The sequence below is a fragment of the Manis pentadactyla genome, chromosome 15 (assembly GCF_030020395.1).
Source record: "Manis pentadactyla isolate mManPen7 chromosome 15, mManPen7.hap1, whole genome shotgun sequence".
Lineage (NCBI taxonomy): Eukaryota > Metazoa > Chordata > Mammalia > Pholidota > Manidae > Manis > Manis pentadactyla.
This window is the reverse complement of record NC_080033.1, coordinates 56,149,884-56,175,478: the sequence shown is the minus strand read 5'-3', so window position 1 is coordinate 56,175,478 and position 25,595 is coordinate 56,149,884. Positions and strand designations below refer to the sequence as shown.

Here is a 25,595-nt window from a genome sequence, read left to right as displayed (position 1 = left end):
GCAGCCAGGCCAGCAAGCCCTAGAAATGGGGTGGTTACACCCTAGAAGGGGTGTTGTAGAAACCTGTAGAGGCATTTCTAGTTGTCATAATAATTGGGGATGCCACTGGCATTTACAGGCTTGGGCAGGGACCCAAAGAACTGTCCCATATCCTGTGTGACTTGCCAATATCCCCTTGGACATTCATGTATTGGTGGCTGTGAAAAGTCTGTCTGTAATTACAGTCTAGGACATGTTTGACATGTGAACCAAATTTTTGGTGTGGTTTTAATATATGCTGAATTTTCTAGGAATGCAACTTCTGAGGGGAGCTGGTAATTTGATTTGTTCAGGCCTTTCCCAAGAGCTGTTTATGGCTGTTCTGGAGAGACTGCAACACCACTTGCAGGATGAGTCTCCAGAGCGACACACAGCACCCCCACATTTGGATGCTTCTACAAAGAGATGCAAGTGCTGACCACTCATTATGTATTCTAGTATACTTGGATCCAAAAGGTTATATACAGTTATTTTATTACCAGCACCTTTTCCTGTAAAATTCTCCTTAATTTTACAGTTAGGGTACTCTGTTTTTCTAGAACTTACATAAGCTAGATAAATCACATTATAAGTGAAATTCATTTCACAACGTAAGTAGGGCACTATAACATTTTTGTTTTAAGAAGGGGATAGTCTTTAAAGTATTATATAAAATGCTGCTTCTCAAACTGGGCTCTTCTTCATAACAAACCAGTAGGTAAAAGAAATCAAAGAAAGATTAGGCTCATCTTCTTGAATCATTAAATGTTATTCAAGTTTGAGGTAAGGGTATGCCTAAGTAATTTGCCACCCATGTTATGGATTAAATACAAAATTAGCAAGAATTCCAATAAACAGAGACCCTCTGTGTGAGAAGACTGACAGCGGAAGCCACGGCACATTGGGATCTGGCAGGAGGGGCTCCACTGATCTGTTTCAGTTAGATCACTGACTTCTATCAGGTTTTGGAACTGGGTCCTGGGTAGGATTCAGTTTGAATAAAGGGACTCCCTAACCCAAGAGGGTGGGTAAGTGCTGGAAGCCACAGGCCTGGTGTGCTCCCTGGAGAGTGGTCCAAGGAACATGTTCCACGGCAGGTGGCACTTCTCTGTCCTGCAGGCTGCAGACCTGACTGCCCCAGGTGTGGCCCTTGTCTAAAGCGCAAACTGGCTCACCTTCCTGGTAGTCAGGATACCCTGATTGCTGTCAGGGTAGGTAGTAATGGTAAAATGGTCCCCGTCGTCACCTTCCAAGATGCGGTAGGTAGCGTGCCATGCCGGAGTGTTGGGGGCATCCAGATCGGTCACTGTCAGCCTCTGCACCTCATGGCCCACCGTGTTCTCCAGCACATGGGCCTCATACTGTTGGTGTGGGAAGCACAGCACAGTCAGAGCAGAGAAACTGACCACCCTGAGAGACCGTTGCACTCCTTACCAGCTGTGAGTCCTCTACCCAACTCCAGGGGAGCACCATACTGCTCACCCTTTCTGGGACCACCCAACCCACTTATCAGGGTTTCAGGGCACACACTGCTGAACGTCCCAAGAGGCAGCCCCTCAGCTGCTGGGACAGACCACTGTGATCTTGGGCCTGCTTTTCCTACACCCAGGGGCCTGATGCTCCAGGAATCTCACTGGTCTGGGTGTTCAAATCCCTGCCACGTGCAGCCACCTATGCAGCTGTGATCGGGAAGGAATTAGGAAGGCGACAAGAAGGGCTAGGTGCCTGACTGCTCCGGGGCACTGACCAGGAACTTTTTTTGGAAGTTCTTCTAGAACAGGTGGCAAAGATGGAAATCAGCTGTTCAGGGCAGGTACAGGTGTGAGTCAAATGAGTTTTCCTAACAACCAAGATTTTCATATTGAGCACTTATTATATGCTGGGGATTGTGTTAAGAATTGTATATAGATGATTTCACTAAAAACTCAGAACAGTGCAGCAGATACCAGAATTATCCCCATCTCACAGGTTAGGAAACAGAGCACAGAAAGGTAAGACCAGAGCCAGTAACAGGTGGGACCACACTGGAGGCAACGTGGACTGGTCCTGGAGTTTCATTAGCAAGGAAAACTATTCTCCTTTGTCACCTGATGAGGGAAGAAGGCAGAAAGGGGCACTACCTTCTGGGGATCAAACACAGGAGCATTGTCATTGGCATCGAGGATTTCCACTGTGGCCACTGCCGTGGTGGTGGAGCCATCCCCATCCATGTCCGTGGCCTGGATGGTCAGTGTGTACTCAGGGACTCTCTGGGGAGAACAGGAGAGTGGAAGGCCACTGTGAGTTCAGCCTGAGGGGTCCCTCAGAATGGGCTCCCAGAGGCACAGCCTTAGGTGTATGGGAAGGTTTCTCCCTCTCACAATGTTCTCTCGAGCCCTGGACCCACGACCACCCACCTCCAGGGGGCAGGCGGAGGGAACTGTGGATCCGCATACGTCTCCCGGGCCTGTTGGGGATGGAGCTTGAGCATTATCTCTGACGAGGGGCGGAGGCAGAAGGAAAGCTTTGAGCAGGGATTTGGGCAAAGGTATTAAGGAGGAAATAGGAGGCAACTCCAATATCCACGCAGCTAATTCTACTTTGTGGCACACAAGGGACAAATCTGGGCAATGTGCGTGCTAAGTGAGCCATTCTGAGAGGAAATGAGAAAACCTACAGAATATATCAAACGTCTGCATTTTTACAGCTGCCTCCCCAGCCTTAACGAGATCATTTGGCAGCGTGCCACTGGCCTAAGGGAGCTGTGGGACATGAGCACGGGAACACAGCAGCAGCCATTCCCAGCTGACCTGGCTTCCCGCGGCTCTGGCTTGGGCTTTTGAGGGCAGGAACCGGGGCTTCTGCGCTGAGAGTCAGGCCCCAGGGGCAGGCCTGGGTAGGCAACGCTTTCCCAGAGGGCTTCTCACCTCCCGGTCCAGGCCACTGGAGATGACGCTGATGGTGCCCGTGCTCCGGTGGACGGTGAACATGAGGTCGTGTGGGTCCTTTGGCTCTTGGCTATGGATGGAGTAAGCAACCACCCCATTGTAGGTGTTGATGGCATCATCCTCATCTGTGGCTGTCACCTGCATCACAGAAGTGCCTGGAGGGGGAAAAGGGATGAGTGAGCACCCTTCCCTCCCAGCTCCAGTTCCAGCCATGCCCACTTCTGGAACACTGGGGCTTCACCGTGCTCGTTGGCTTGGACCCATCTTCCACTTTGTGGCAGAGACTGCTGGTTGGTGCCCATTTCCTTTTTTCCCCTTCTTCCTTAGGAACATGATCTTCATGCATTTTAGGCTGAGCACAAGCCCATATGGAACAAAGACTATTTCCCATCTCTTCGTATAGCTAGCTGAAGCCACGAGACTACATTCTGACAAATGAGACATATAACTTTGGGGGAATTGTTTTTTCAGAGTATGGGGCTTTTCCTCCCACCCCCTTCCCTTCTTCCAGTTGTAACGGCTGGAGCTCCAGCAGCAGTGAACACATAACCCTGGGAATGAAGCCGGACCAAAAACAGCAGAGCAACGAGATAGAAGGTGTCTGGGTCTCAAACACTTCATCACCATTGAGCCTGAACTGACCACCTCTAAGCTTTTTGAATATAAGGGGGAAAAAAGGCTCCATCTTGTTTTTCTTTGGGGAGTCTGTATTGGCAGCCTACCCAATTCACATTGCTCTGTAATTTTCCATAATGCAGAGAGGAAGGAGGACCCCTCCCCACCAGCACCTGCCTTTGAGGTTGTTAATATGTACCTATTTCTCTAGTCTTTTGCTGGCCCCTCCCACCCTCTACTCCAGCCCCAGAAGTTTATTTTCTGCTCTCCATAAACCATATTTGACACCTCCCAACCTTTGCTGCTCTCCTTGCTGCTGCCGTTTACTAAAGAATCTTGTGTTAGGTGCTTCGTATTACATAACGGCATGCATGTGTTATTTCTAGTCCTCACAATACTTAAAGGTTGATATTATCCCCATTTTCAGATGTGAAGATTGAGGCTCAGAAGTCAAGAACTTGCCTAGGGTCACAGCAGGTAAAGAGGCAAAACCAAGATTCAAATATGTCTTCACAGGTCCAAAGCTAGTGTGGTTCCCAAACCTGGCTGCTCATCTGAAGCTTTTGGGAAATTTTCAAATATACAGATTCCAGAGCTCTACTCCAGGATCATTCCTATGCAGGGATCTTGGGATGGAGTAGAGGACATCTGGATTTTTAAGAAGATTCCAGGTAATCTGATGCACAGCCAAGGAAATCAAAGTGTGGAGGGTTTTTCCAGCCTTTAAAGGTCTGGGCTGACCTCCAGATGGTTCCAGAAGTTGACCTAAGGCTATAGCAGACCTCCGCAGCTGTCCCCTTCCCAGTCCTCTTACCAGGTAGTACCCCCTCCAAGACACTCCCTCTGAAGACATCCTGGGTGAACTTGGGCTTGTGGTCATTCTGGTCTGTTACAATGATGGAGATATTCATGGGCTCTTCCACTGAGGCACCATTCTCTGATACAGCATGGCCAAAGAGCTGTGGGTATACAGGTCTGGGGTCAGCCTGCTGCTCCCCAACCCAAACCAAGCCCTGGGGCCTGCCTCTCACCGGATACGCCACAGGTTACTCGCCTCATACTTGGCAATCTTCTCGCGGTCCAATGGCTTATTTAACAACAGCCAGCCTGTTTCCTTCTCTATAGTGAAGACACCCTCAGGAGGGCTATCTGCCCCAGGCCCTGTGATGCTGTAGATAATCTTGGTGCCTCTATCTTTATTAGATTTGAGCTAGGAAGGGGAAAAAAAGGATATTGTCATCCAACTGACAAATATCTCACAGTTGCAGCAAGAGAGGCACCACTTTATCAGACACTGCTCCCACGATAGAGGGTTTCCTCTGGAGGCTCCCAGTGCTCAGTAGTAAGAAAGCTCATGTTCAGGCCTTTGGGTGAGGGGCCCTGCAGCCACTGATGACTCCCAGGGAGAAGGTGCAGTCATACCTGATTCAGCTTCTGGGGAAAGGGACCCTTGCCATTCTCAGAGACAGATATTGGAGGGACCACCCATTCTCGCTTGCGTCTTCGCAAGATGCGTTTGGGTGGGAATATCTTCAATGCTTTCCTTTCCTGCAAGGAGAGAAAACCCCTTAACCCAGACAAGCAAACAGCTGAAACACATACAACATCCTCTCACCTACAGGAAGGGAAGAGGTTGAGGAGAGAGATGTAGATGGGTTTATTGCAAAAGAAAACTTGGAAATAATGTAAATGTTCACTTACAGAGGAGGACCGACTGAATATGCTATAATACATCCGTTAAGTAGAACTACTACATGGCTCTAAAAGTGAGGAATGAGGATGCTTCCTATGTGTTGACATAGAAAGATGTCTGATATATATACTGCATGTGTATATATATTATATGAAAGTATATTTAAAATAAATATACAACAAATATATAAACACTAGAAGGAAAGAAACTAATAATAGTGGTTATCTGTGTCTTCTCTGGGAGCGGTGGAAAGGGCGTTAGGCAGATACAGGGAAACAAGAGGAAATTACTCATTGTATAACTTGTAAATATTTAAGCTTTGAACCCAGTGGATGTATTAACTATTCAAAAATTACATTAAAAGAAATAAATGTGGCCAAGTGCCTTAGGTCCACCTTCCCAGAGGCTCATGGGATTGGCATTCCTGTGTTGAAAACGCCTTCACTAGGGGTTTGCCCAGGTGATATGGGAAAGAAAGGGAGGTGGGACTGGGAATTTCAGGGACCAAGGGCACTAATCTATTTATTACTCAAAAGGCAGCTCTCTGCCCCACTGGCCTGACTCTCTGGCGCCCCTACTGGGAGCAGCTGCAAGCACCATCTTGCTTAGATCAGTACCCATACCCAGAGCTGTGGGCAAACCCTGCCTCCTCTGAAGGGGTAATGTGGCTCACAACAGACTCCTCGCCAGCAGAAAGCTGGGAATGCATGGATAACACTTTCTTTCATAGGCAGGAGGACATGGTGTTTTACCTGGACTGTTCTGTCAGGGGGTACAGTGAAGTCATCATCAGTGCTAAGCAAGGCCAACACTTGTCCAGGGCAGTCCATAAAAACCACTGTGGGGAAGGGAGGAGAGTATTAGGATGGGGTGTGCTTCTAGAAGCTACCCCAGGGGAAACAAGACCAGACAACAGCTCCCTGACTGGATCAAGGACTGTTCCAAGGAGATTTGGCTTACTTCCTCCCACAGTGTGATCAAATGACTTTCAGATGGGACTCCCATTTGGTTTCCAGGGGGAGGACCATTTCCTGGTTTGTGGGCCAAACTCCTTTCTTTGCTTATGAGGCCAAAGGACCCAAAATCATAGACATTCCATGACATGAGCCCCAGGTGGCCTCACTGAGACACAGCACTGACCCAAGGTCACAGATTGGCTCAGACAGTTTTGGAGGCAGAAGATTTTCAGCCTTTCTGAAGGCTATGAGTCTACTACATACAAACGCGTCCTGCTACACCACCGCGCACACAGATCAAAACTTTGGACAACCTCAGCAGTCTCCATTTGTCATACTCCTGCTGAATTCCCCCAGCTCAGCCACCCCTTTAAACAAGCACTCTCAGTTCAGACCTTTCACTAAGCTAGAGATTGCACCCATTTTATCCTTCCAACTACCCTACCAAGTTAGATATTAGCCCCGTTCAAAGATGAAAACACTGAGGTTCAGAAGCCAGTCAGCCCGACTGCGTGGTGTACACTAGAGTACTCACCACCAGGGTTCTTACCCGCCCTGCTTTGACATCAGGAACTCTGCAGGGACCACACCTGGACCATGAGCACCAATGCTCTGGCTCAACGTTTCCCTTCACGCTGGCCCAGGCGCAGTGCTCGTCATACTAGGCGACAGCACAGCAAAGACCTCAGGGACAGTGCTGTGCCACAGAAATGTCACAGTGAGGTCTCCCAACTGTCCTTTTTTGAAAATTTGTTAGTCTCAGATCATGACAATGACTTAAAGAAAAAATCCTTCCTTCAAATAAGAAAGAATAACAGATGAGTTTTTTTTCAATTACACAAGTAATGCAAAAAGTATTCAAATAGTATGTAAGAATGTAATATTAAAAAGTAGAATTCCAAATGATTAAATATCCAGAATATGTAAAAGAACTCCTAAAACTTTACAAAAAAACAAAAAATGACAAAGAACTTATAGACAGCTCTCCAAAGAAAATATACAAATGGCCAATAAGCACATGAAAAGATGCTCCACACCATTAGATATTAGGGAACTACAAATCAAAATCACAATGAGGTACCACTTCACACCCACTAGGATGGCTATTCAGAAACAAACCAAAGGAAAATAAAGAGTGTTGACAAGATGTGAAGAAATTTGGACCTTCCTGCACTGGGTATGTGAAATGGTGCAGCCACTGTGAAAAACAGTTTGGCAGTTCTTCAGAAGGTAAATATATTTTTTTTATTACCGTATGATCCAGCAATTCCACTCCTAGGTGTGCACCCAAGACAATTAAAAGCAGGAACACAGGTAGTTGTACACAAATTTTCATAGCATCATTATTCACAATAGCTGGAAGGTGGAAACAACCCAAGTGTCCACTAAGAAATGAATGAATAGAATGTGGTATGTACATCCAATGGAATATTATTTGGCCTTTAAAAGGAATAACGTTCTGATACATACAACAATATGGATGAACCTTGACAACATAATGCTAAGTGAAATAAGTCACAAAAGGACAAATATTGTATGATCCTTCTTATATGAGGTACATAGTAGTTAAATTAATAGACAGAAAGTAGAATAGAACTTACCAAGGACTAGCAAGAGAGGGGGCTTGGGAGTTACTGTTTAATGGGTACAGAGTTTCTGTTTGGGATAATGAAAAAGTCCTGGAGATGGATTATGATGATGGTTGCAAACCACTATAAATGTACCTAATACCACTGAATCGTTTCCTTTAAAATGGCCAATTTTATGTTATGCATATTTTACGTCAAAAAAAAAGTCTGATGTGGGAGTATAAAAATTGGACAGTCCTTTTGGAAACCTATTGGGCAATACTTACTGAAGCTAAATATATACATTCCTCCAGACCCAGCAATTCCAGTTTAAGGTCTAGACCCAAAATACACTCATTTGCCAAAAGACATGTATTATCATGTTCACAGCAGCACTTTATAATAGCTGAAAACTGGAAGGAGCCCAGATGTCCACCAAAGTAGACGGTTAGGAACATCATGGTGTATTCACATAATGAAATGAATCAACTACAAGGACTCAACAACATGGATGAATCTCACCAACATATAGTTGAAAATACAAGCCAGAAACAAGAAAGGTTGTATGGATGACCCCATTGAAATGAAGTTCAAAAATATGCCAAATTAACCTAGGGGAAAGAAGTCCAGACATTAGCCATCTTTTGCAAAGAGGGTTAGTGGATGGAAAGGGGAGGAAGGGAGGCTTATAAGCTTACAGAGCTGCCTTCAGCATCCCAGAGCCCCGTACCAGCTCTCCAGGGCCCAGGAGCTCACGCAGAGGCAGGATCCTTTGTGGGAAGGCTGGAATGTGCCCATGAGAAAGAGAAGATTGCGTAGAAACTGGCCCTGCCTCCTTGACAACATCCCCACTGAGGAGAGTCACCGGCTGTAACATGCTCTGCCAGCAGGAAGAGGAGAAAGAGGGATCTAGTCTGAGTCAGCTCCAGAGGGTCCCAGGGGCAGTGAGATCCCCAGAGTGACCGTGACCTTTATTGCCAGCACACAGCTTTGCCATCTCATTTTCTGAGGAATCTTGCTGTGCTTAGGGCTAAAAGGACCAGGAATGATATGTGGCAAAGGTTAAGTCATCTTAACATAGGGCAGCCCTAATCTACGGGGCCCTCTATGGATCATTTATCCAGCTCTGCAAAATAATATTTACAGCAGAGTTTCTAAATTAAATTATCTAGGGAAGTTCTTAGGCTATCAAGTAAAACAAAGTAAGCAGAATGTAGAACAGCACATAAATAATATGTACAGAATAAAAAAGACTGGAAGGAAATGAACCTTCCCAGTGGTTAGGATTATCAGCATCTTATTTTCTCTATTTTTTGTAGGTCCAAGTTTTCTCTTAGTATGAATTGTGTCTGCTCCCAAACTCCTATATTTAAGTCCTAACCCCCACACCTCAGAATGTGACCGTGTGGAAAGAGGGTCTTTAAAGAGGTGATGAGGTTAGAATGAGGTCATTTGGGTGGGTCCTACTCCAGCATGACTGGTACCCTTATAAGAGGAGGAAAATTGGACACAGGTAAGAGGGAAGAATATATAGACACAAGGGTAAGATGACCACCTACAAGCTAAGGACAGAGGCATTGAAAGAAACCAACCCTGCTGCCACCTTACTTAGGACTTCTAGTCTCCAAAATAGAGAGAAAATAATTTTTTGTTGCTTAAGCCCCTGAGCCCAAGTTTCTTTGCTTTGGCAGCCCTAGCAAAGCAACAGCAGCACATCAATCCCAAGAGTCCAGAATCCCTTCCTTCATGAATTACAATTAACAGCTAGCATTTATAAACCTTATTTTATCTTCACTAAGCACCCTATGAAGTAGATTTTGAAGCCCATTTTGGACTGGGAAATTGACAGATTAACGAATTCACTAAAGTTACATAGCCAGGAAATGGAGGGAGCTAGAGGTGGTACCCAGACCTGCCCAGAGCCCGAGTCATTTTCTTAACTATGGTTATGTCATCTTTCTGATATATTCGAGAGTTTTTGCTTATCTCCTCCCCACCTTCCACTACCTGTTCTTATCTATCTACTCAAATAGCAGAGATTGATTTTTAGATGCACAGAGAGGCACTGTCGTATTTGGAGAAAAGCACTTAACTTGGGGATAATAATAGTATCTTTTCCTACAGGGTTGTTGTAAGGATTAAGTGAGAATAAATGTAAAGGACTGACCAATAAAATGCAGGAAGGCAGGTCTGCTATTAATACTCTTAATGGACACAGAGACCCTATTCTTCTGCAGGTACTGACATTAACCTGCTACGTGACCTGGGTAAAGGCCCTTGAAATCTCTGGGCCCCAGAATTGGCTGTTTGCTGAAGTTTTGGGCCTGAGGCCTTCCTGCCCTTGGTTTGAAAGGCAAGAAGAATGTTATTACAGAGGTTTCAAGGGCAGCAGGAAAAAACACACTTTCTCCTTGAGGTAAGAAGAGTAAGAAAAGCTTAAGGAAAATATCTGAACTCACAGGTGATCCAGCGTTGCTTAAAGCTATATGAAGAATGCACGTGGAGGTCCCTCAAAACTGTTAGCTGGAAACATTAATATGTTGATGCAGAACATGCATTAACTTATTAGGAATTTAGTTTTTCTCACTTGGAAGATGGAAATGAGACTTCACAGAGCCATCCTGATTATCAAATAAGATATAGCCCCAAAACACCAATTTGTAAACCCCAGCACCTTATGCAGACTCATACCACAGGAAGAAACTGGGGTTCAGAGGTGAGATGACTTGCCCAAGGTCACACAGCTAGTGAACAGAATTGGGATGGCCAGATTGTAAAGCCAGGTTCTTCATCATAGCACTCATTCCAGAACAAACTGAGGGTTTCCTACCTGCCCAATATCCTTTTAGATACTAGAGATGCCTCAAAGAACAAAAGTGTCTATCTTCAAATACTTCTAAATTCTTTCAGGATACTGCCTACTGTCTAAAGTCACCTTTCCTCAGCTATCTACAAAACTAATCAATGCACTGATTGTAGTAGCCGAAGTCCAGACAACTAACTGTCCATCAGTAAGAGATTAACCTTGTGTTACGATACCATCCACATAAGAGAATGCTATGCAGCCAGTAAAAAAGTCATACATGCTATGGAAGCTCCTATGTATTGGAAAGGAAAGATCTCTAAAAAAAGACAGAGAGCAATGCAGACTATGCTAATATTCTAACACTTGTATTTTCCCATTGCATTTGAAAAACAGCTCTGGAAGATGACCCCCAAAAAACTGGGCTTAGGGGTAGAGAAACCAGAGGAAGGCAACAGGAAGGGAGACTTTTTACTGTATGCCCCTCTGAGTTCTGACCCACATGAATGCATTAGCTATTCAAACACTGGTAAAAAAAAAAAAAAATTAAGTCACTTTCCTATTCTTAAAACAGCCCTCTTCCTAAGGGAAGTTCTTCAGTGAGCAGAGGGCTGGCCAGATACGTCTGTCAGCTATTTGCCTTAAGCAGAGACTCCCAATGAGCTCTCCAATCCTCTCCTACCACACTACCCAGTAGGAGGCTAATAGATTGACTTTCTGATTACTCAGAAGCTTTAATCCCCTACACCCTAAAAGTTGCCAGAAATCCAGAAACCCTCTTCTTGCTGTCTACAAAATCTGCTCCCCAGTAATGTACAACACCCTTCACTACTACCCTGTTTGCTGGCACATTTCCATTATTACATAGTTTCAAACATTTGTAGCACAGTATCTGGGCTGTCGATCTATCATCGAGGGGATGGTACCATAATCAAGAAGTCAACAGTTAAGCACTCCGAGTGTACATCTCCCACCCAGGCTGCATAATCCACTTGCACCAGAGGGCCTGGCCCCATCAGCTCTAACCCACATTCCACAGGATGCAGAACACAATCAAGGGGTGTAAGCCAGACAGGCGGGAACAAGCTTCCAAGATCCACTCTGCCCAAGATACCTGCTAAGGGTTTTCCTACCCAACTCCTCAAAAAATCACCTGAAAGATGAACATTACTGCTGCTGTTCTGACAACTCAGAAAACAAGAGGCTGCCCCAGGGTTGAAGTGCCTCAGGAAGCAGTTTCAGAGAGGTTAAGCAAAGCATGAGGCTGCAACTAGGAAACAATAGGACCAGACTGCAAATCCTAAAGGCAGGTAGGTAAGTGATGATGAACAAGGGCTTTGAGTCCAAAAGACTTGGGTAGAAATCCATATTGTGTGAGCACATGGAAGCTGTTTCTTCATCTTGAAAATGGGAATAATAATACCTACCTTATAAGGTTACTGGGAGGATTATATGGGGTGTTTGTGGAGCACTGTGCCCTGTGTCTGGCTAAGATAAGCCCCCAATAAAAGGTATCTGCCTGTTCAAACTTAACCTAGGTTTCTAATTCCAAGTCTGGCCTCTCAAAGCAGTTAAGGGATTAGCTACAGCCAAATGCTTGACCTGAGGGATGACTCAGGGTCAGGGAGGTACAGGGACCGAAGAGGGTAACAGGGAGCTGGCTTAGCCTGCATTTGGAGAGGACGGTTCTGTAGGGGTGCTCCATGATTCACTGGGGGAGGCCGAGGATGGAGCTCTCATGGACAAGCTGACCTGCCCAGGGATAGTTGCTGAGGCACCTGTAGGAACATGAGCAGTTCTCTCCACAAGCCATGAGTCATGGAGAGGCTGGTAAACGGTAAGCCCTGAGGCAGACCATGACGACTTCCTCCGAGAGGCTTCACTGGCTTGTATCACTGGTTCAAATCGAAATTGATCCGAAACTAGATCTCATCATCACTCATCACCCTCCCACTGACCCTCTAACAGCTGGTAAAGTAAGCTGGCTCCCGTTCCTCACTGCAGCCTGGCTAGCTCTGTGAGCCCAGAGATGTTAGCCAAGTCATGAAGGCATGAACGGGCTTGTGTCAAACTCTTTCTGCGGCAAGTTGGTGAGCACTGCTAAGCACCTGGGACAACAGTTCAGATCTTAAAGTTGGAAAGCAGAGACCTTAAACATAACTCTTACTTCCACACTATCTGGGACCTAAAATAGTCATGTAACTGTTTTCAGTTTCTCCCACAGAGATTCTGCATCATAAAGTCAATGAATCTGATGAAGAGGTAGCTAAGTGCCATACCAATATAAACTGACAGCTTTCAGCACTGAGCCCAAATACACAATTTCTGGAATATTGTTATGGAATGCAGTTAGTAACCTGAGACTGCTTCTAGAGAAATTAATCTTAAAAATCAGAGCTCTGTGTATCTGTACTAGAAAGACTCCAGTGGTACCAGCTGTCCTTTTTCTGTGCTCCCCTCTAAAGTCTATCGTGCCAAGCCTGGCCTCAGACACTGAACTGGCACTATAAAATTTGGGCAAGAAGAGTTGAGTCCTTGGGGTACTAGAGCTCTTGAAAAAAGAAAGCTTTTTAAATAGATTTATGATGGATACTGGGCTGAGAATTCATTCCAAGCCTGCTTTTAGGTTAGAATTACCTCGATGCCTCCAAACTCCCAAGGGAACACCCTTGGAAGTCAGAAGCTTGTCTTCTCAGCTATGGCATGGAGGTCCTGTGTAGTCCCAACATCCGACCTTATTGGATGTGCTGGCAAAATAAAACTACCTATATTTCTGGGAACAAAATCTCCTTCAAGTGATCACTCTTGGCCAGTTTCCCTGCCGACGTTTGGGCATTTTGACTATAGGAGAAATCAGTTTGAAAGTATCATGTGGCCAAAAGATAGCTGGTGAGGGATGGAGGCCAGACTAGCAGATTATAGTCTTCACTCTGGCTTGGTTTAGGGACATATCTAGCCCATAAAGCAAACAAACTCACCCTTATAGGTATCACCACCTTCTGTACAAGAAGGTGCAGAAAGTATATGGAATTGTACTGAAGAAGATTCTGGCATTCTCCTGAGTAAAACTACATATAGAAAGTTCACCAACTAAGCAATACAAAATAAAAGGACAAGTGTAAAATTGGGATCTGGGTTGTACTATATATTGTTAGAGGGTAGGGAAAGGTAAATTGGTACAACCTTTTTGGCAATTAAGCCTTAAGTCCTCTGGCCCAGAAATTGTACCAGGAAATCATCTCAGATGGGAAAAAACTGCATCTTCAAGGATGTTCATGACTGTTGCTTAAATAGTAAAAAAATAAATAAGTGAAAGTCTCAAAGATCTTACTTTCAAAAGAACAATTACGTGTTTGTTCAGATGTTTACAAAAATGTGTAATCTATAGCCTTAAAAGTCATAAAGGAAAATCTATCATGGAAAAATGGCACTCTGCTGAAGGGAAGAACAGAAAGATAAAAAAAAAAACATTTAGAGTTTACAATCTGAGCCTGACGATTGTAACATAAATTATTTTTTTGGTACACTGTCAAAGAAAGAGAGAGATGGAGCAGAGTCTCGGTACAAGGAAGGCGGATTAGCTTTCCCTGAACCAGCCATCTCTCCAAAGAAGCCCAGAATGGTGGCCGCTGAGCACCGAAACTGAAGGGATCAATGTGGGGTCGGCTGCAAGGCATGCCGGGCTGGTGCGGGGGCACGGGGAGCCGAGAAGCATGCTGGGACGCTAAGGGGCTGGAATCTGATTGGCCTGTGAGCCGCCGCACAGCAAGACAGGAGATAGAGCACCCGAGGCAGCTCCAGGGGTCCCACCAGAGCAGCTCGGTGCCTTCCGAGCAGCCGCACTGTTCTTCCCAAAAGCGCGCATCAGAGCAAGCAGACCTGCCACAATGGAGGTGTTTGTGATCTGTCACAAGATCACCATTTTCCAGGATGCCATGAAATGAGCACCGTTCTGGAACTGAGGTGCTTGGTGGAACGCATTCTCAAGTGGCTGCCAATGCGTAAGTGGCTGTGCAAAGACAACCAGCCCTGGTCAAGGGCATGACCCTGGTGGAGTGTGGCTACACCTGGCAGATGAATCCCATCTGTGCACCATCACCATGGACCAGGACCTTCTGCAAATGGGGCTGAGGGGGCGTTTGAGGCCCTCAGGACGGAGCCCTTCTCTGACCCGCCAAAGTAGAAGGTGAGCCTGGACTGTCTGGGAAGCAGGACTGGAGTGTGAGCTGTGAGGCAGTGAAGCAATGGAACTTGGGCGCTCTCCCTCACATCACACATCCTCAGCAAGGACTAGTCAAGGAAATGGACCTGGAAGATTAGTGAAAACACTTATTTGAAATAACAAAGGTCCTTTGTGGGTGGTGGGCCTCCCATTTTGCTTCTTTTCTAGCTTTTTCATAGTAAACATGTATTTATTTGCAATCACGAGATGTGGTACTTTTCTCCATCTGACTGGAAAGGTTATATGGTAACCCCATGTTTTTGAAAAAAGGAAGAAGTCTTTCTAGGGGAGTTAGCTTTGCCTTTCTGTAGAAATCTCTTTGGGAAGAGCTACATTACTCAGGTTCCTATTTACCCTCGGGAGCTGGGTCCACCCTCATAATCCCCAGACAGAAAGCCAAGCTGGTCTGTACTGCATATTGCTCTGGGAGTTTGGAATACAGCTGACTCAGATGACTTAAATCCTCACCCCAACTAGTGTAGTTACTGTCTGCCAACACAGAAAGATGTTACAGTACCACCGACTGCATTCTCTATGCCGCACTTCCATCCCTGTGACTAACTTACAGGACTGAAGCATGAAGTGTGCTGTCTGGCTCACTGATTCCCACCCTCAAGGACCAGACTAGAACAGAGATCCTGGTGACATGTGGGAGAGCAGTCAGGGGTCTGGTGGGTAAGAGTACTGCATGTTAGACAGTACTGTGGCCTCAGACAAGTCACTTAATATTTAAGCTGTGTAACAGTAAGTACTCAACAAATCTAAGCCCTTATTAATTTCTAGTTTTGAAAATGGGAGCACACAGACACACATACCTAGGCTCTGGTTTGGGCCAAACAAGATACTGTGCTGTGCTTTTAAAAGCACAATTTAGTATTAAAAACAAGAGACAGTAATTTAAAAAGCAAAACAAAAGAACTACCTATTCAGAATCCTGATGTAAGCAAGAAGCTAAGAAAAAAATGGCAGCTACTGTGGAAAGCAGTATGGTGGTTCCTCAAAAGACTAAAAATAGAAGCATACAATCTGGTAATTCCACCTCTAGGAATTTACCCAAAGAAAACAAAGTCTCTGATTCAAAAAGATACATGCACCTCTATGTTTACTGCCACATTATTTATGATAGCCAAGATACAGAAGCAACCAAAGTGTCCAACAATAGATGAATGGATAAAAAAGATGTGGTACAAATATGCAGTGGAATATCATTCAGCCATAAAAAAAGAAAGAAATCTTGTCATTTGTGACAACATGGATGGACTTAGAGGACATTATGCTAAGTGAAATAAGTCAAGTGGAGAAAGACAAATAACATATGATTTCACTTATATGTGGAATCTAAAAACAAAAGAAAATGAACAAAACAGTAGTGGACTCACAGACACTGAGAAGTGACTGGTGGTTACATTGGGGGAGAGGTTGGGGGTGGATGGGTACATGAAGGGGATAAAGAAACACAAAGTCTCAGTCATATAAGTTAGTCACATGGACAGAAGTGCAGCATAGATAATATAATCAGTGGTTCTGTAACACCTTTCTATGTTGACAGACAGCAACTGCACTAGTTGAGGTAAGGAATGTATGTAACTGTTGAATCGCTATGTTGTATTCTTCAAACCAGAAACATTGTACATCAACTATATTTCAATAAAGTATACCAATAAAAAGTAATTGTAATAAAAGAAAAACAGATCAACTGCCATAGAGGCAAGCACTGGAAATTAAACTCAAAATGCAATGCTTCTTTCATTCATTCACATCTCACCAATTTGTTCTTTATTTATAAAATCTTCTCTAAGAGATACATTTAGCTCCTCCTAATGGCCTTCATGATACCACAGAATAATGGTTCCCAAACATAGCCTGTAGAACTATTTTAAAAGCCAGAGTCCCTGCCTCCAACCCACCCATCACTTCTATTAAGTCAGTTTCCAGAGGTAATCTTAGGAAGTTTGTTGGTTTTTTAAAGTTCCTGATTCTCTCATTCATTTCCTGTAAGTAGGTAAATTGGAATGGCTTTTTAAAGGCACATCAAAAGACATATCAAAACTTCAAATGTCCAGATCCTTCCTCTGAACAATACATATCTATTTGGTGTCTTTTCCTGGATGCTTTAAAGGTATCTTGAAATCAAAAAGCAAATCCCTGATGTTTACTCTTTGCCTAAATGTGGTCCTTTTCTATTGTCTCCCAGAAAATGGCATATCGTGCACTCAGCTACTCAAACCCAGAATCTGCTTCTCAGAAGCAGCCCAGAGTCTGCATCTGGAGTGCCTGGGCTAAAATGTCAGTGTCACCATTGACTCTGGGCAAGTTTGTTTCCTCACCTATAAAATGACAAGGATGATAATATATACTTAACCACAGTGACTGGCACATGGTTAGCTAGTAGCATCATCTTCCTTGACCATTTTTCCCTCATACTCCTCTTTCTAGCCAGCCACAAAGACTCATGCCTCTCCATCTCTACCCACACCACTTTTGTACACACTACATCCATTTTAAAGAGGACCTTTTAAAAATGCAACATAATATATTTGAGAAAATGAAATAAGACCACTTACTTGTTTGAAACATTATGTTCCATTATTCTTAGGATAAAAAATAAAATCTTTTAATATGTTCCACCATCTTTATATATCTTATAAATCTTTAGTATCTCACTGTCTAGCCATATTCTCTTCTTATATGTATCATAATCCCCTTTACCACAGGACCTTTGCACATGCTCCTCACTCTGGAGCAGAATTGCCCTGCCATTTTCACTCCAATTTTACCCAGTTAACTTCTAACATCTTTTCAGATTCCAATTCAAAAGTTACTTTCTCAAGGAAACTTTCCTTTAACTCTTTCAAAGTAGATTAATTTCCCGTTAATAATTCTCCTAGCTCTATGTGAATTGTAAGCATCCCGGTAGCTTCCACAGTATTCATTGTAACTCATAATTATATGTTTACTTGTTCTTATCTAATTGCCAGTCTCCCTTTCTAGTCTCCATAATGCCCAAAGGCAAAGACTATGTTAAAATTTGCTTATTACTGTATCCCAACACTTAGCATAATGTCTGATACAAAGTCAATGTTAGATAATTGTTAAATAATCTATGAAAGCCCTTTGACACACACACACATACACAAGTCCAGATGTAACAATATTGCCATTATTAACACCTAACACTTACGTATCTACTACATATTTGTTCATATACTAACACATCCAATCCTCACTGCAGACTAATGACATCCCCATTATCCCTATTTTACAGATGAGGAAACTGAGGCATAGAGGATAAGCAACTTACTCAAGTTTCCACAGCGAGTAAGTGGACAGATTTAACCCAGGTATTCCAGCTCAGGCACTCTATACTTTATAATACAGCTATATTTCATGCAAATTGCAATTGTAAAAATTTGAATTGGTGTCATACACATTAAAGTCTCACTTTGTATGCAAAGTTTGAAGAAATGCAAGTCTCTCAAATTAAGAAAAAGTGTAAAAGGTCATAGATTTTCAAAACTATTGAGAGCAGTGAATTGTAAACATCCCCATAGCTTCCTTACCCCACACACATATATTTCACATATGTTCATATGAGAACATTAAGTCTTGAATCATGGGAGTTATGAATTATTTGAGATTTTCAAGAATGAATCTTTTACATTAATGGAACCTCACTATTCAAGATTGTTTATTGCAGGAATATTTGGGTTTACGAAAAAAACACATCAGCCCCTCTTAGGGGTTAACATGATCAGAAATGAGCATTCTCTTTAATAATGGCAATCAACTTTTATTCAGTAATATGACTGCTAACCAGATTTTGAAATCTGAAGAAAAACCTGGGGAAAAAAATGCATTTTTGCTTTGGCTGAATGTCGTGTTCTCAAGCTCTCAACACCCAAGGAAAATAATGCAAGTGCTAATAAATTTGATAGTTTGCTTCTGGGTATACAATTTTTTTATTTCTGATTATTTCAAATGCTTTTGAACCATTGTCATAAAAAATTAAGTCATAAATCAATGGTTAGTATAAAAATTAATGACTTTTAAATGGTATAGTAGCCTTATTAAGCTTACTGCAAAGTCTGTCTTAAAGATGTTATTCAAACATAAAATTTAATTTATCTGAATGGAGTTAAGGTAAACAATTCATTTGATCATCTTTCTACAGTTTTGCCAAATAAGGTGATAGTCAGATTTAGTCAGATTTCTAAAAATGCGAACACTTTACAATTTTTATGTTAACTCCCCCCCATTTCCACATCTGTAAAAAATAAAAATAAGGGGATAACTAAGTAAATCATGGTAGATCCACCATGTAGAAGACTAAAGAGCTGCAAAAAAACAAGACAGATGTGTATTTAACAGTCTGGAAAGATGGCTGTGATTCAGTGAGTTAAAAAAGCAAGTTGCAGAATAATATTTGTATGCATGATATAGCCCAAATTTTGTTTTAAAAATTCCTATAGAGAGGGAGTCTAATAACCATAATGTTGTTCAAGTAATTGTACATTAACGATACCAAAATAAATAAATAAATTTCCTATATGTATACAGAAATTTTTTTGTAAAGAAAGGGTCTACAAGGATTCACATTAAACCATTAACTCTGCCTACTTTTAGGGAGTAGAACTGAGGAAAAGAACTTTCATGTGTTATTTCTGATTTGCTTCTAGTGACAGGCAGAGTTCCGTGGTTAAAGCTCAGGCTGCTTAGATCTGAATCTAAGCTCTGCTATTAACTGGTTGTCTGATCTTGGGCAAGTTTTTAACCTTTCTGACCTCAGCTTCCTCATCTGTAAAATGGACAAAACAATAGCACCTACTTCAAGAGATGTTATGATAAAACAAGCTAATAAATATAGAATGCTAAGGGCTGTACCTGTCACATACTAAGTGCCATATATTTTATTGAAAAACAATGTCTTTACTATGAACACATACTCATGCATTAATATAAAATTCCAACCAACCAGCCCAAGCAACATAAACAACATAAACAGTATTTATAGAGGGGGGTCTGATAAAAGTAAAACTCTCCTTAGGCAATTCTGATTTCCAGCCAAGCTTGCAAACTACTGACTCAGAGGAAAAGGCAGGGGTAAATCAGTTGGGGTGTGGGTGAGTCCTAGTTGGGGAATGCAGGAGAATTCTGGAAGCGGAAAAAGACCATAAAAGACAAGAAAATAGCAGGTACTGAAGCTGTGGTGGGAAGCCCCGGCTGAGGCTGACTCCACAAGGAGATGGCAGGGTGTGGGCCTGGCATTTGTTCTGGCTTGTGTGTGCAGAGCCCACAAGTGGCTGTCTTTTCTCTCTGCCTGAAGCTACAACAAGATGGGGCTCGTTGTGAGAAAGCACACCTTAAGCAAGACACCCAGGATGGCAGCTGAGTCCTCCAGCCCTGCCCTCTACCTGAGCGACCAGCAGTCCACCTCCTCTTAGCTCCAGGGCCATGGAGGCACTTACCAGCTGTGGGAGGGTCAAAGACTCAACACTGAGAAGCTAGGACCACAGTGATATGCCTCAGGCCATATAGTTTGGGGTGAGGAACCACGTCTAGAACCCCATTTTTCCTTGCCTATGCCCAGGTGTACACCATCAGGCCCATCCCTACTACTGGGTTTGACAAGAGAGTGAAGAACTTACAAAAGGACCTGGCCTGGGGGTGGCAAGAGTAGAGAATATGCTATGGCTCTCAAACTTGGGAGAGGAGTCTACTCATAAAAATACACATGCACTTTTTTTTTTTAATTAAGGTATCATTGATATACAATCTTATGAAGGTTTCACATGAGCAATGCTGTGGTTACTACAATCCCCCCTATTATGAAGTCCCCAACCACATGCACTTTTATATATGGTTAATTCCAGCAGGACAAAGACTCCTAAGCTAATATCAGACCTGAGGTCAGAACCACTGGGCGAGATCAGCTTATCTCTAGTCTCCAAGGTTTAATTTCTTAGTAAGAGAAGAGTAATTCCAAACTAATCTTAGATGCCCTTAAACAAAGGTGCGGTTACTGAGACCGAGGAGGAAGTGCCTCCTCGGCACCATCCCCGCATCCAGCCCCGGGGGACGCCTGCAGTCCTAGGGTAGAAGGCGTTTCTCCTCCCTAGGGTTCTGTGCAGCCTATAGAGAGGCTCTCCCATGGGGGAAGCAGTCAACAGGCCTCCTGCCTCCTGGCTGTGGCCCTGGCTTTGAGCCCACCCCACAGATGTCAGACAGTGACAGTAATGAGTTCAAAGATGGGGTAAAGAGAGAAAGGAAGGTGTTCATTTGGCTTTCTGTCCCAAGATGAGACATCTTGGTTCACTGAGCAAACAGCAGGATCCCAGCAACCTAAACTTCAGTGGGACTATGGTTACCTCAGCCCAGAGGGTATTCTGTCAGCCTGAGGAATCTGCAGACCACTGATGCTCTTAGGGCCCAACTGGGGGTGGTGGGGAGCAGAGTGTATCAGGCTCCTGACTCAGAGCAAGGTGGGGGAGGCCTTGATGCTGGGGATGGGGGTGGAGCGAGGAGCAGCAGACCAACAGCCTAATTGGATTCTCTGGATTCTCTGCTGAGAATTGCTGGTGAGAATGCTATCAGGCCTGGTATCTGAACCTTCCCTATCCCCCACATCCTAAAAGGGAGGCCAGTGGTCCTGAGCAGAAATGCCCCTCCCCCCAGCTCTGGCTCCTGGTGATTAACAGGGGCCTGTGGAAAGAAGAGGAATTCGAAGCTCTTAGGTCAGAAGTTAACTATTTCCAATCTTCTAGCTCAGCTGGGGCCAGAGGATTCACACCCTCTTTCCCTCTCTCACTCTGACTCCCAGATGGTCAGTATTCACAGTTAGGGAGTCCAAACTGGGTTCAAATCCTAACTCCACAATTTACTGGCTGGATGACCTTGGGCAGGTTACAAAGTGACAAGTCTGAGGTTTCCTATCCCATCAAATGGGGCCAATTCCATGCCCCTCGTGGGGCTTTTAGAAGGATTAAAGGGGCTTATTACATAAAGTACATAGTGTAGTTTCTGGAATTCAGTAAGCTCTCAGTAAATGATATTTAGGTAGTGTTTTTGTCTTGTTTTGCTTTGCTTGAAAGCCCTTCCTTGCCAGCTAGCCCTGCTGCCTAGGGCTAGCTGTAAGTAGATGAAATGAGGGGGAAAATTCAACTGAGGCTGACAACATCCTCTAGTCTGGGAAAAGTCCAGAAGGGTAGTCAAGAAGGGATGCCGGAGGTGGGGCCGAGTGTCCTGGCTCCAGAAACCTGAGTCGCTGGGCTTCAGGAGGGCACAACTGTGACTTCCCCATCGCCTGCTTTTCCCAAATACCTTACTGCCGTGGTAAGAGAGTGCGACAAACTCCAGGCTGGACTGGACCCTGCCTACGTCTCCTTTTGCCTCTCCCCACCTTACACCCCTGGTCTAGGCAGACTAAACATGTTCAAGTTCCTGGCCCCCACATGCTGTTCCCTTGCCAGGAACACACCCTGCCCCCTCCCATGCCCAGCCCCTTACACAGCTCTTCCCCAGCCTCCTGCTTGGATGTCACTCCCTTCAGGTCCCCTCAAGAACAGGTCAGCAGCCCTTCCTATGTGACTCTGTATTTGTCCTCCCCCGCTTCCCACTCAATCATGTATATATAATACACATATTATATGTATATATATTATATATATTATTACTATATGTGTGTACCTGTAACTTGTGCACCACTAGCAGAGAAATGCCGCATAAAACCTCGGTTTTATGCAGGTTTTTCTCACTAATGTAGCCCCAGCACCTAAGACAGTACCGGGCACTTAGTACATGCTCAAAAAATAACTGCTGAGTGAAGGATTCACTATTAAAATTGCCCGGTGACTGATCTGCTTCCTCCTATAATCAGGGCGCTCACTGAGATTAAAGACCTCTGGGCCTTGCGCACCGCTGAACATCTAACACCCAGCAGGTACTCAGACACTTGATGCTCACCGAGTCCTTGGGTCTCACACACCCAAGAATAGCCCAGAACAGGGGCTCCAAAACAAAAGACAGTTTTTACACAAATTGAAATAAGCCAAACCATCTTGAAGTTAACTCATGCTCAATCAGATTCACTACTGAACTTTGAAGTTTCCTACCAAAGCTAATGAGGGTTCACTTTAATCTTACCCAAATGCCTCTGTAATGAGGGAGGAGCTGGCCTTGGCCACCTTGGTCACATGAGGAGCCTGCTGACCACCCACACTGGCCAGGATAGAATCTCCACCCAGGAAGCAGACCCCACCTAAGAAATTCAGGACCCTTCCCAGATTCCCTTTTTCTTTTGGGGGAAAGTGACAAGCATCAGCTTAAGAGCAAACTAAGGCAGGGACTTCCCCCAAGATAAAGGATGTGACCAAATACAGGACAAACACTTGCTGTCTCATAGCCTAGGGCCAGGTGAGGATCAAGAATCCAGAAGGAATGGGTCTGGTAAGGAGACTGTTGGAGGGGGACTGGTAGACTCCAGAAGAGACTCAGCTACTCCAAGGCAGGGAAAAGCTGACTTCTCCCTCCACAGCCACAGTATTGAGATTCTCAGGTAACCCTCAGTTGACCCAGCAATTACACAGCCAGGTGTCTACCTAACAGATCCTTTATGTAGTTTCACCAAAAGACTAGAACAATAATGTTCACAGCAGCATCAATAGTAACAGCCAAAAAATGGGAACTCCTCAAATACCCATCGACTGTGGACACTCACATGATGATGTACAACAGGACAATGAACATGAACTGCAACTACATCCAGGGTTGTGGAAGAATCTCATAATGTGCAGTCAAAGCAGCCAGATCCAAGAGGATGTTCTGTATTATTCTTTTACGTAAAAGTCCAACACAGACAAATTAATCTATGGTATTAGAAGTCAGGATAGTGGTTTTCTCGGAGAGAAGGGTAGAGACTGGGAAGGAAGGGGCACCTGAACAGCTGGTAATGCTGTTTCTCGACCTATACACTAGATATATTGGCACTTAGAAATCTGTGATGTTCATCAGGCTACACATACACTTATCACTTGGGCACTTTCCTCCACGTTATTCTTCAAAAACAGTGGTTCTCTGAATGGAGACAGTTTGGCCTCAGACCTAAAGCCTCCACTGAATTGGGCAGGGAAGGCCCTTCTCTCCCTCTTTCCCCTTGGTCATCCTCCAGGCACTCTGCAAAGCTCTAGTTTCCAGCCCTAGAAACTCGCTGCTCATTGTAAGCAATGCCTTTCTCACACAGCAGGGAGGTGAAGGCATCCTGCATGGGTAACCTAGGAACAGAGTGCCATGCGAGGAGGTAAGAAGGGAGACTAGAGGTTTGAGACCTGCTCCCCAGGCACAAGCCAACAGCAATATGGGACAGGCTTCAGCAACCAGTCCTATTCTGCCGCTAAGCCAGGAAGGCAGCCAGCCAGCCTAGAAGCCCCAGTTCCCAAATACTCATTCCTCAGAGGCACATTTATTGGGCACTATGGAATCCTTGTAGTTTTTAAATCCTGGCCTTACTGCAGACTGCCCCACTGACCTCATGCCAAGTTCCTTATCTACATTTTACAGCTAAGGGGAAGTTACAACCACCTGCTTTGCAAGGTGGTCATAAGCATAAAAGTTAACTAATATTAGACTGTAAGCTTCCTTCCCCAAGGGCAGAGACTTGGTTTTGTTCATTGCTTAACCTGCAGTTCTAGAACAGCGCCTGTTCATGCAGATGCTAAGTCTTTATTTACCGAAAGAATAAAATGTAAAAAAATAGCCCAGAACAGGGGCTCCAAAACAAAAGACAGTTTTTACACAAATTGAAATAAGCCAAACCATCTTGAAGTTAACTCATGCTCAATCAGATTCACTACTGAACTTTGAAGTTTCCTACCAAAGCTAATGAGGGTTCACTTTAATCTTACCCAAATGCTGACTAAGGGTGAGTGAACCTGCTGAGGGGCCATAATGAAGTACTGAATTTCATTTACTGTAATTAAGCTGCCTCTCTTTAATGGTTTGCCATTAAGGATGTACAGACCACTGTAGGTCACTCACTTTTAATCACCGCACTAATTCCATGCAAGTTCCTTCCCTCCCATCTCTTCTTTGTCTTTCCTTCCAGACCCTGCTTGAAGAAAGGCAGACCCCAAACTGTGGGGTTTGGGGTGGGGAAACATTCCTGCTCTATCTCCCTCCAGATTAACCTCTCATTCTTGGGCTAGGCAAGCCCAGCTTCCCCTGCCCTCATCGCTAGGACACTCAGAGACTGTATCCAAGCTGGTTTCCTCTACAGGAGTATTTCTGGAAAACGCTATGATAGAAAGGAATAAATGACTAAGTGCTCTCAGGGCAGAGGAGTGTATTAGTGTCAGTGGGATTTGACGGTCCAACGTTCCACTTCATTTCATCCACCTCCCACTCTCCGGGAGCAAAATCTGCCAGCAACTTGGAAGTCAGAACCTTCCATTCGAGCCCCAGTGGGTTACTGCAGTGCTGACTTTGGTGGCCACAACCACTCAGGTTTCACCTATAAAATGGGCAGACCTTCACAAGATTGTCGTGACTCATGAAAATACCTACTGGGCATCCTATTATGTAGCAGGTCCTGAACATAAACCTAAATGTAAGCCCTATCTGTGACTCTCTCAAGGAAGCTCATGGGCTTGTTACAGCCTGGCAAATTGAATCTATTAAGCTGTACCTCTGTTTCTCCACCTTTAAAACAGGGTTTCTGAAGTCCCAACTCTTGAGATTAAGAGCTCAAGCTGTTTAATAGTTACTTTACCAGCTTCAAGAGAATGTCAGGAGGACAAAGCAAG

The 25,595-nt window shown here is 44.2% G+C and overlaps 1 protein-coding gene across 2 annotated transcripts in view; it reads right to left on the bottom strand.

Moving 5' to 3' along the window:
* Positions 1–25,595, bottom strand: part of CDH3 (cadherin 3) — an 85,342-nt gene that overhangs the window by 10,652 nt on the left and 49,095 nt on the right. For both annotated transcript variants that reach the window (XM_036897795.2, XM_036897794.2), the window contains exons 3-9: positions 6,006–6,091; positions 4,983–5,108; positions 4,615–4,770; positions 4,375–4,519; positions 2,925–3,100; positions 2,139–2,267; positions 1,194–1,379 (exon numbers count right to left, since the gene is read on the bottom strand). In XM_036897795.2, coding sequence (XP_036753690.2) covers positions 1,194–1,379; positions 2,139–2,267; positions 2,925–3,100; positions 4,375–4,519; positions 4,615–4,770; positions 4,983–5,108; positions 6,006–6,091 — 1,004 coding nt within the window. The remainder of the gene's footprint in view (positions 1–1,193; positions 1,380–2,138; positions 2,268–2,924; positions 3,101–4,374; positions 4,520–4,614; positions 4,771–4,982; positions 5,109–6,005; positions 6,092–25,595) is intronic.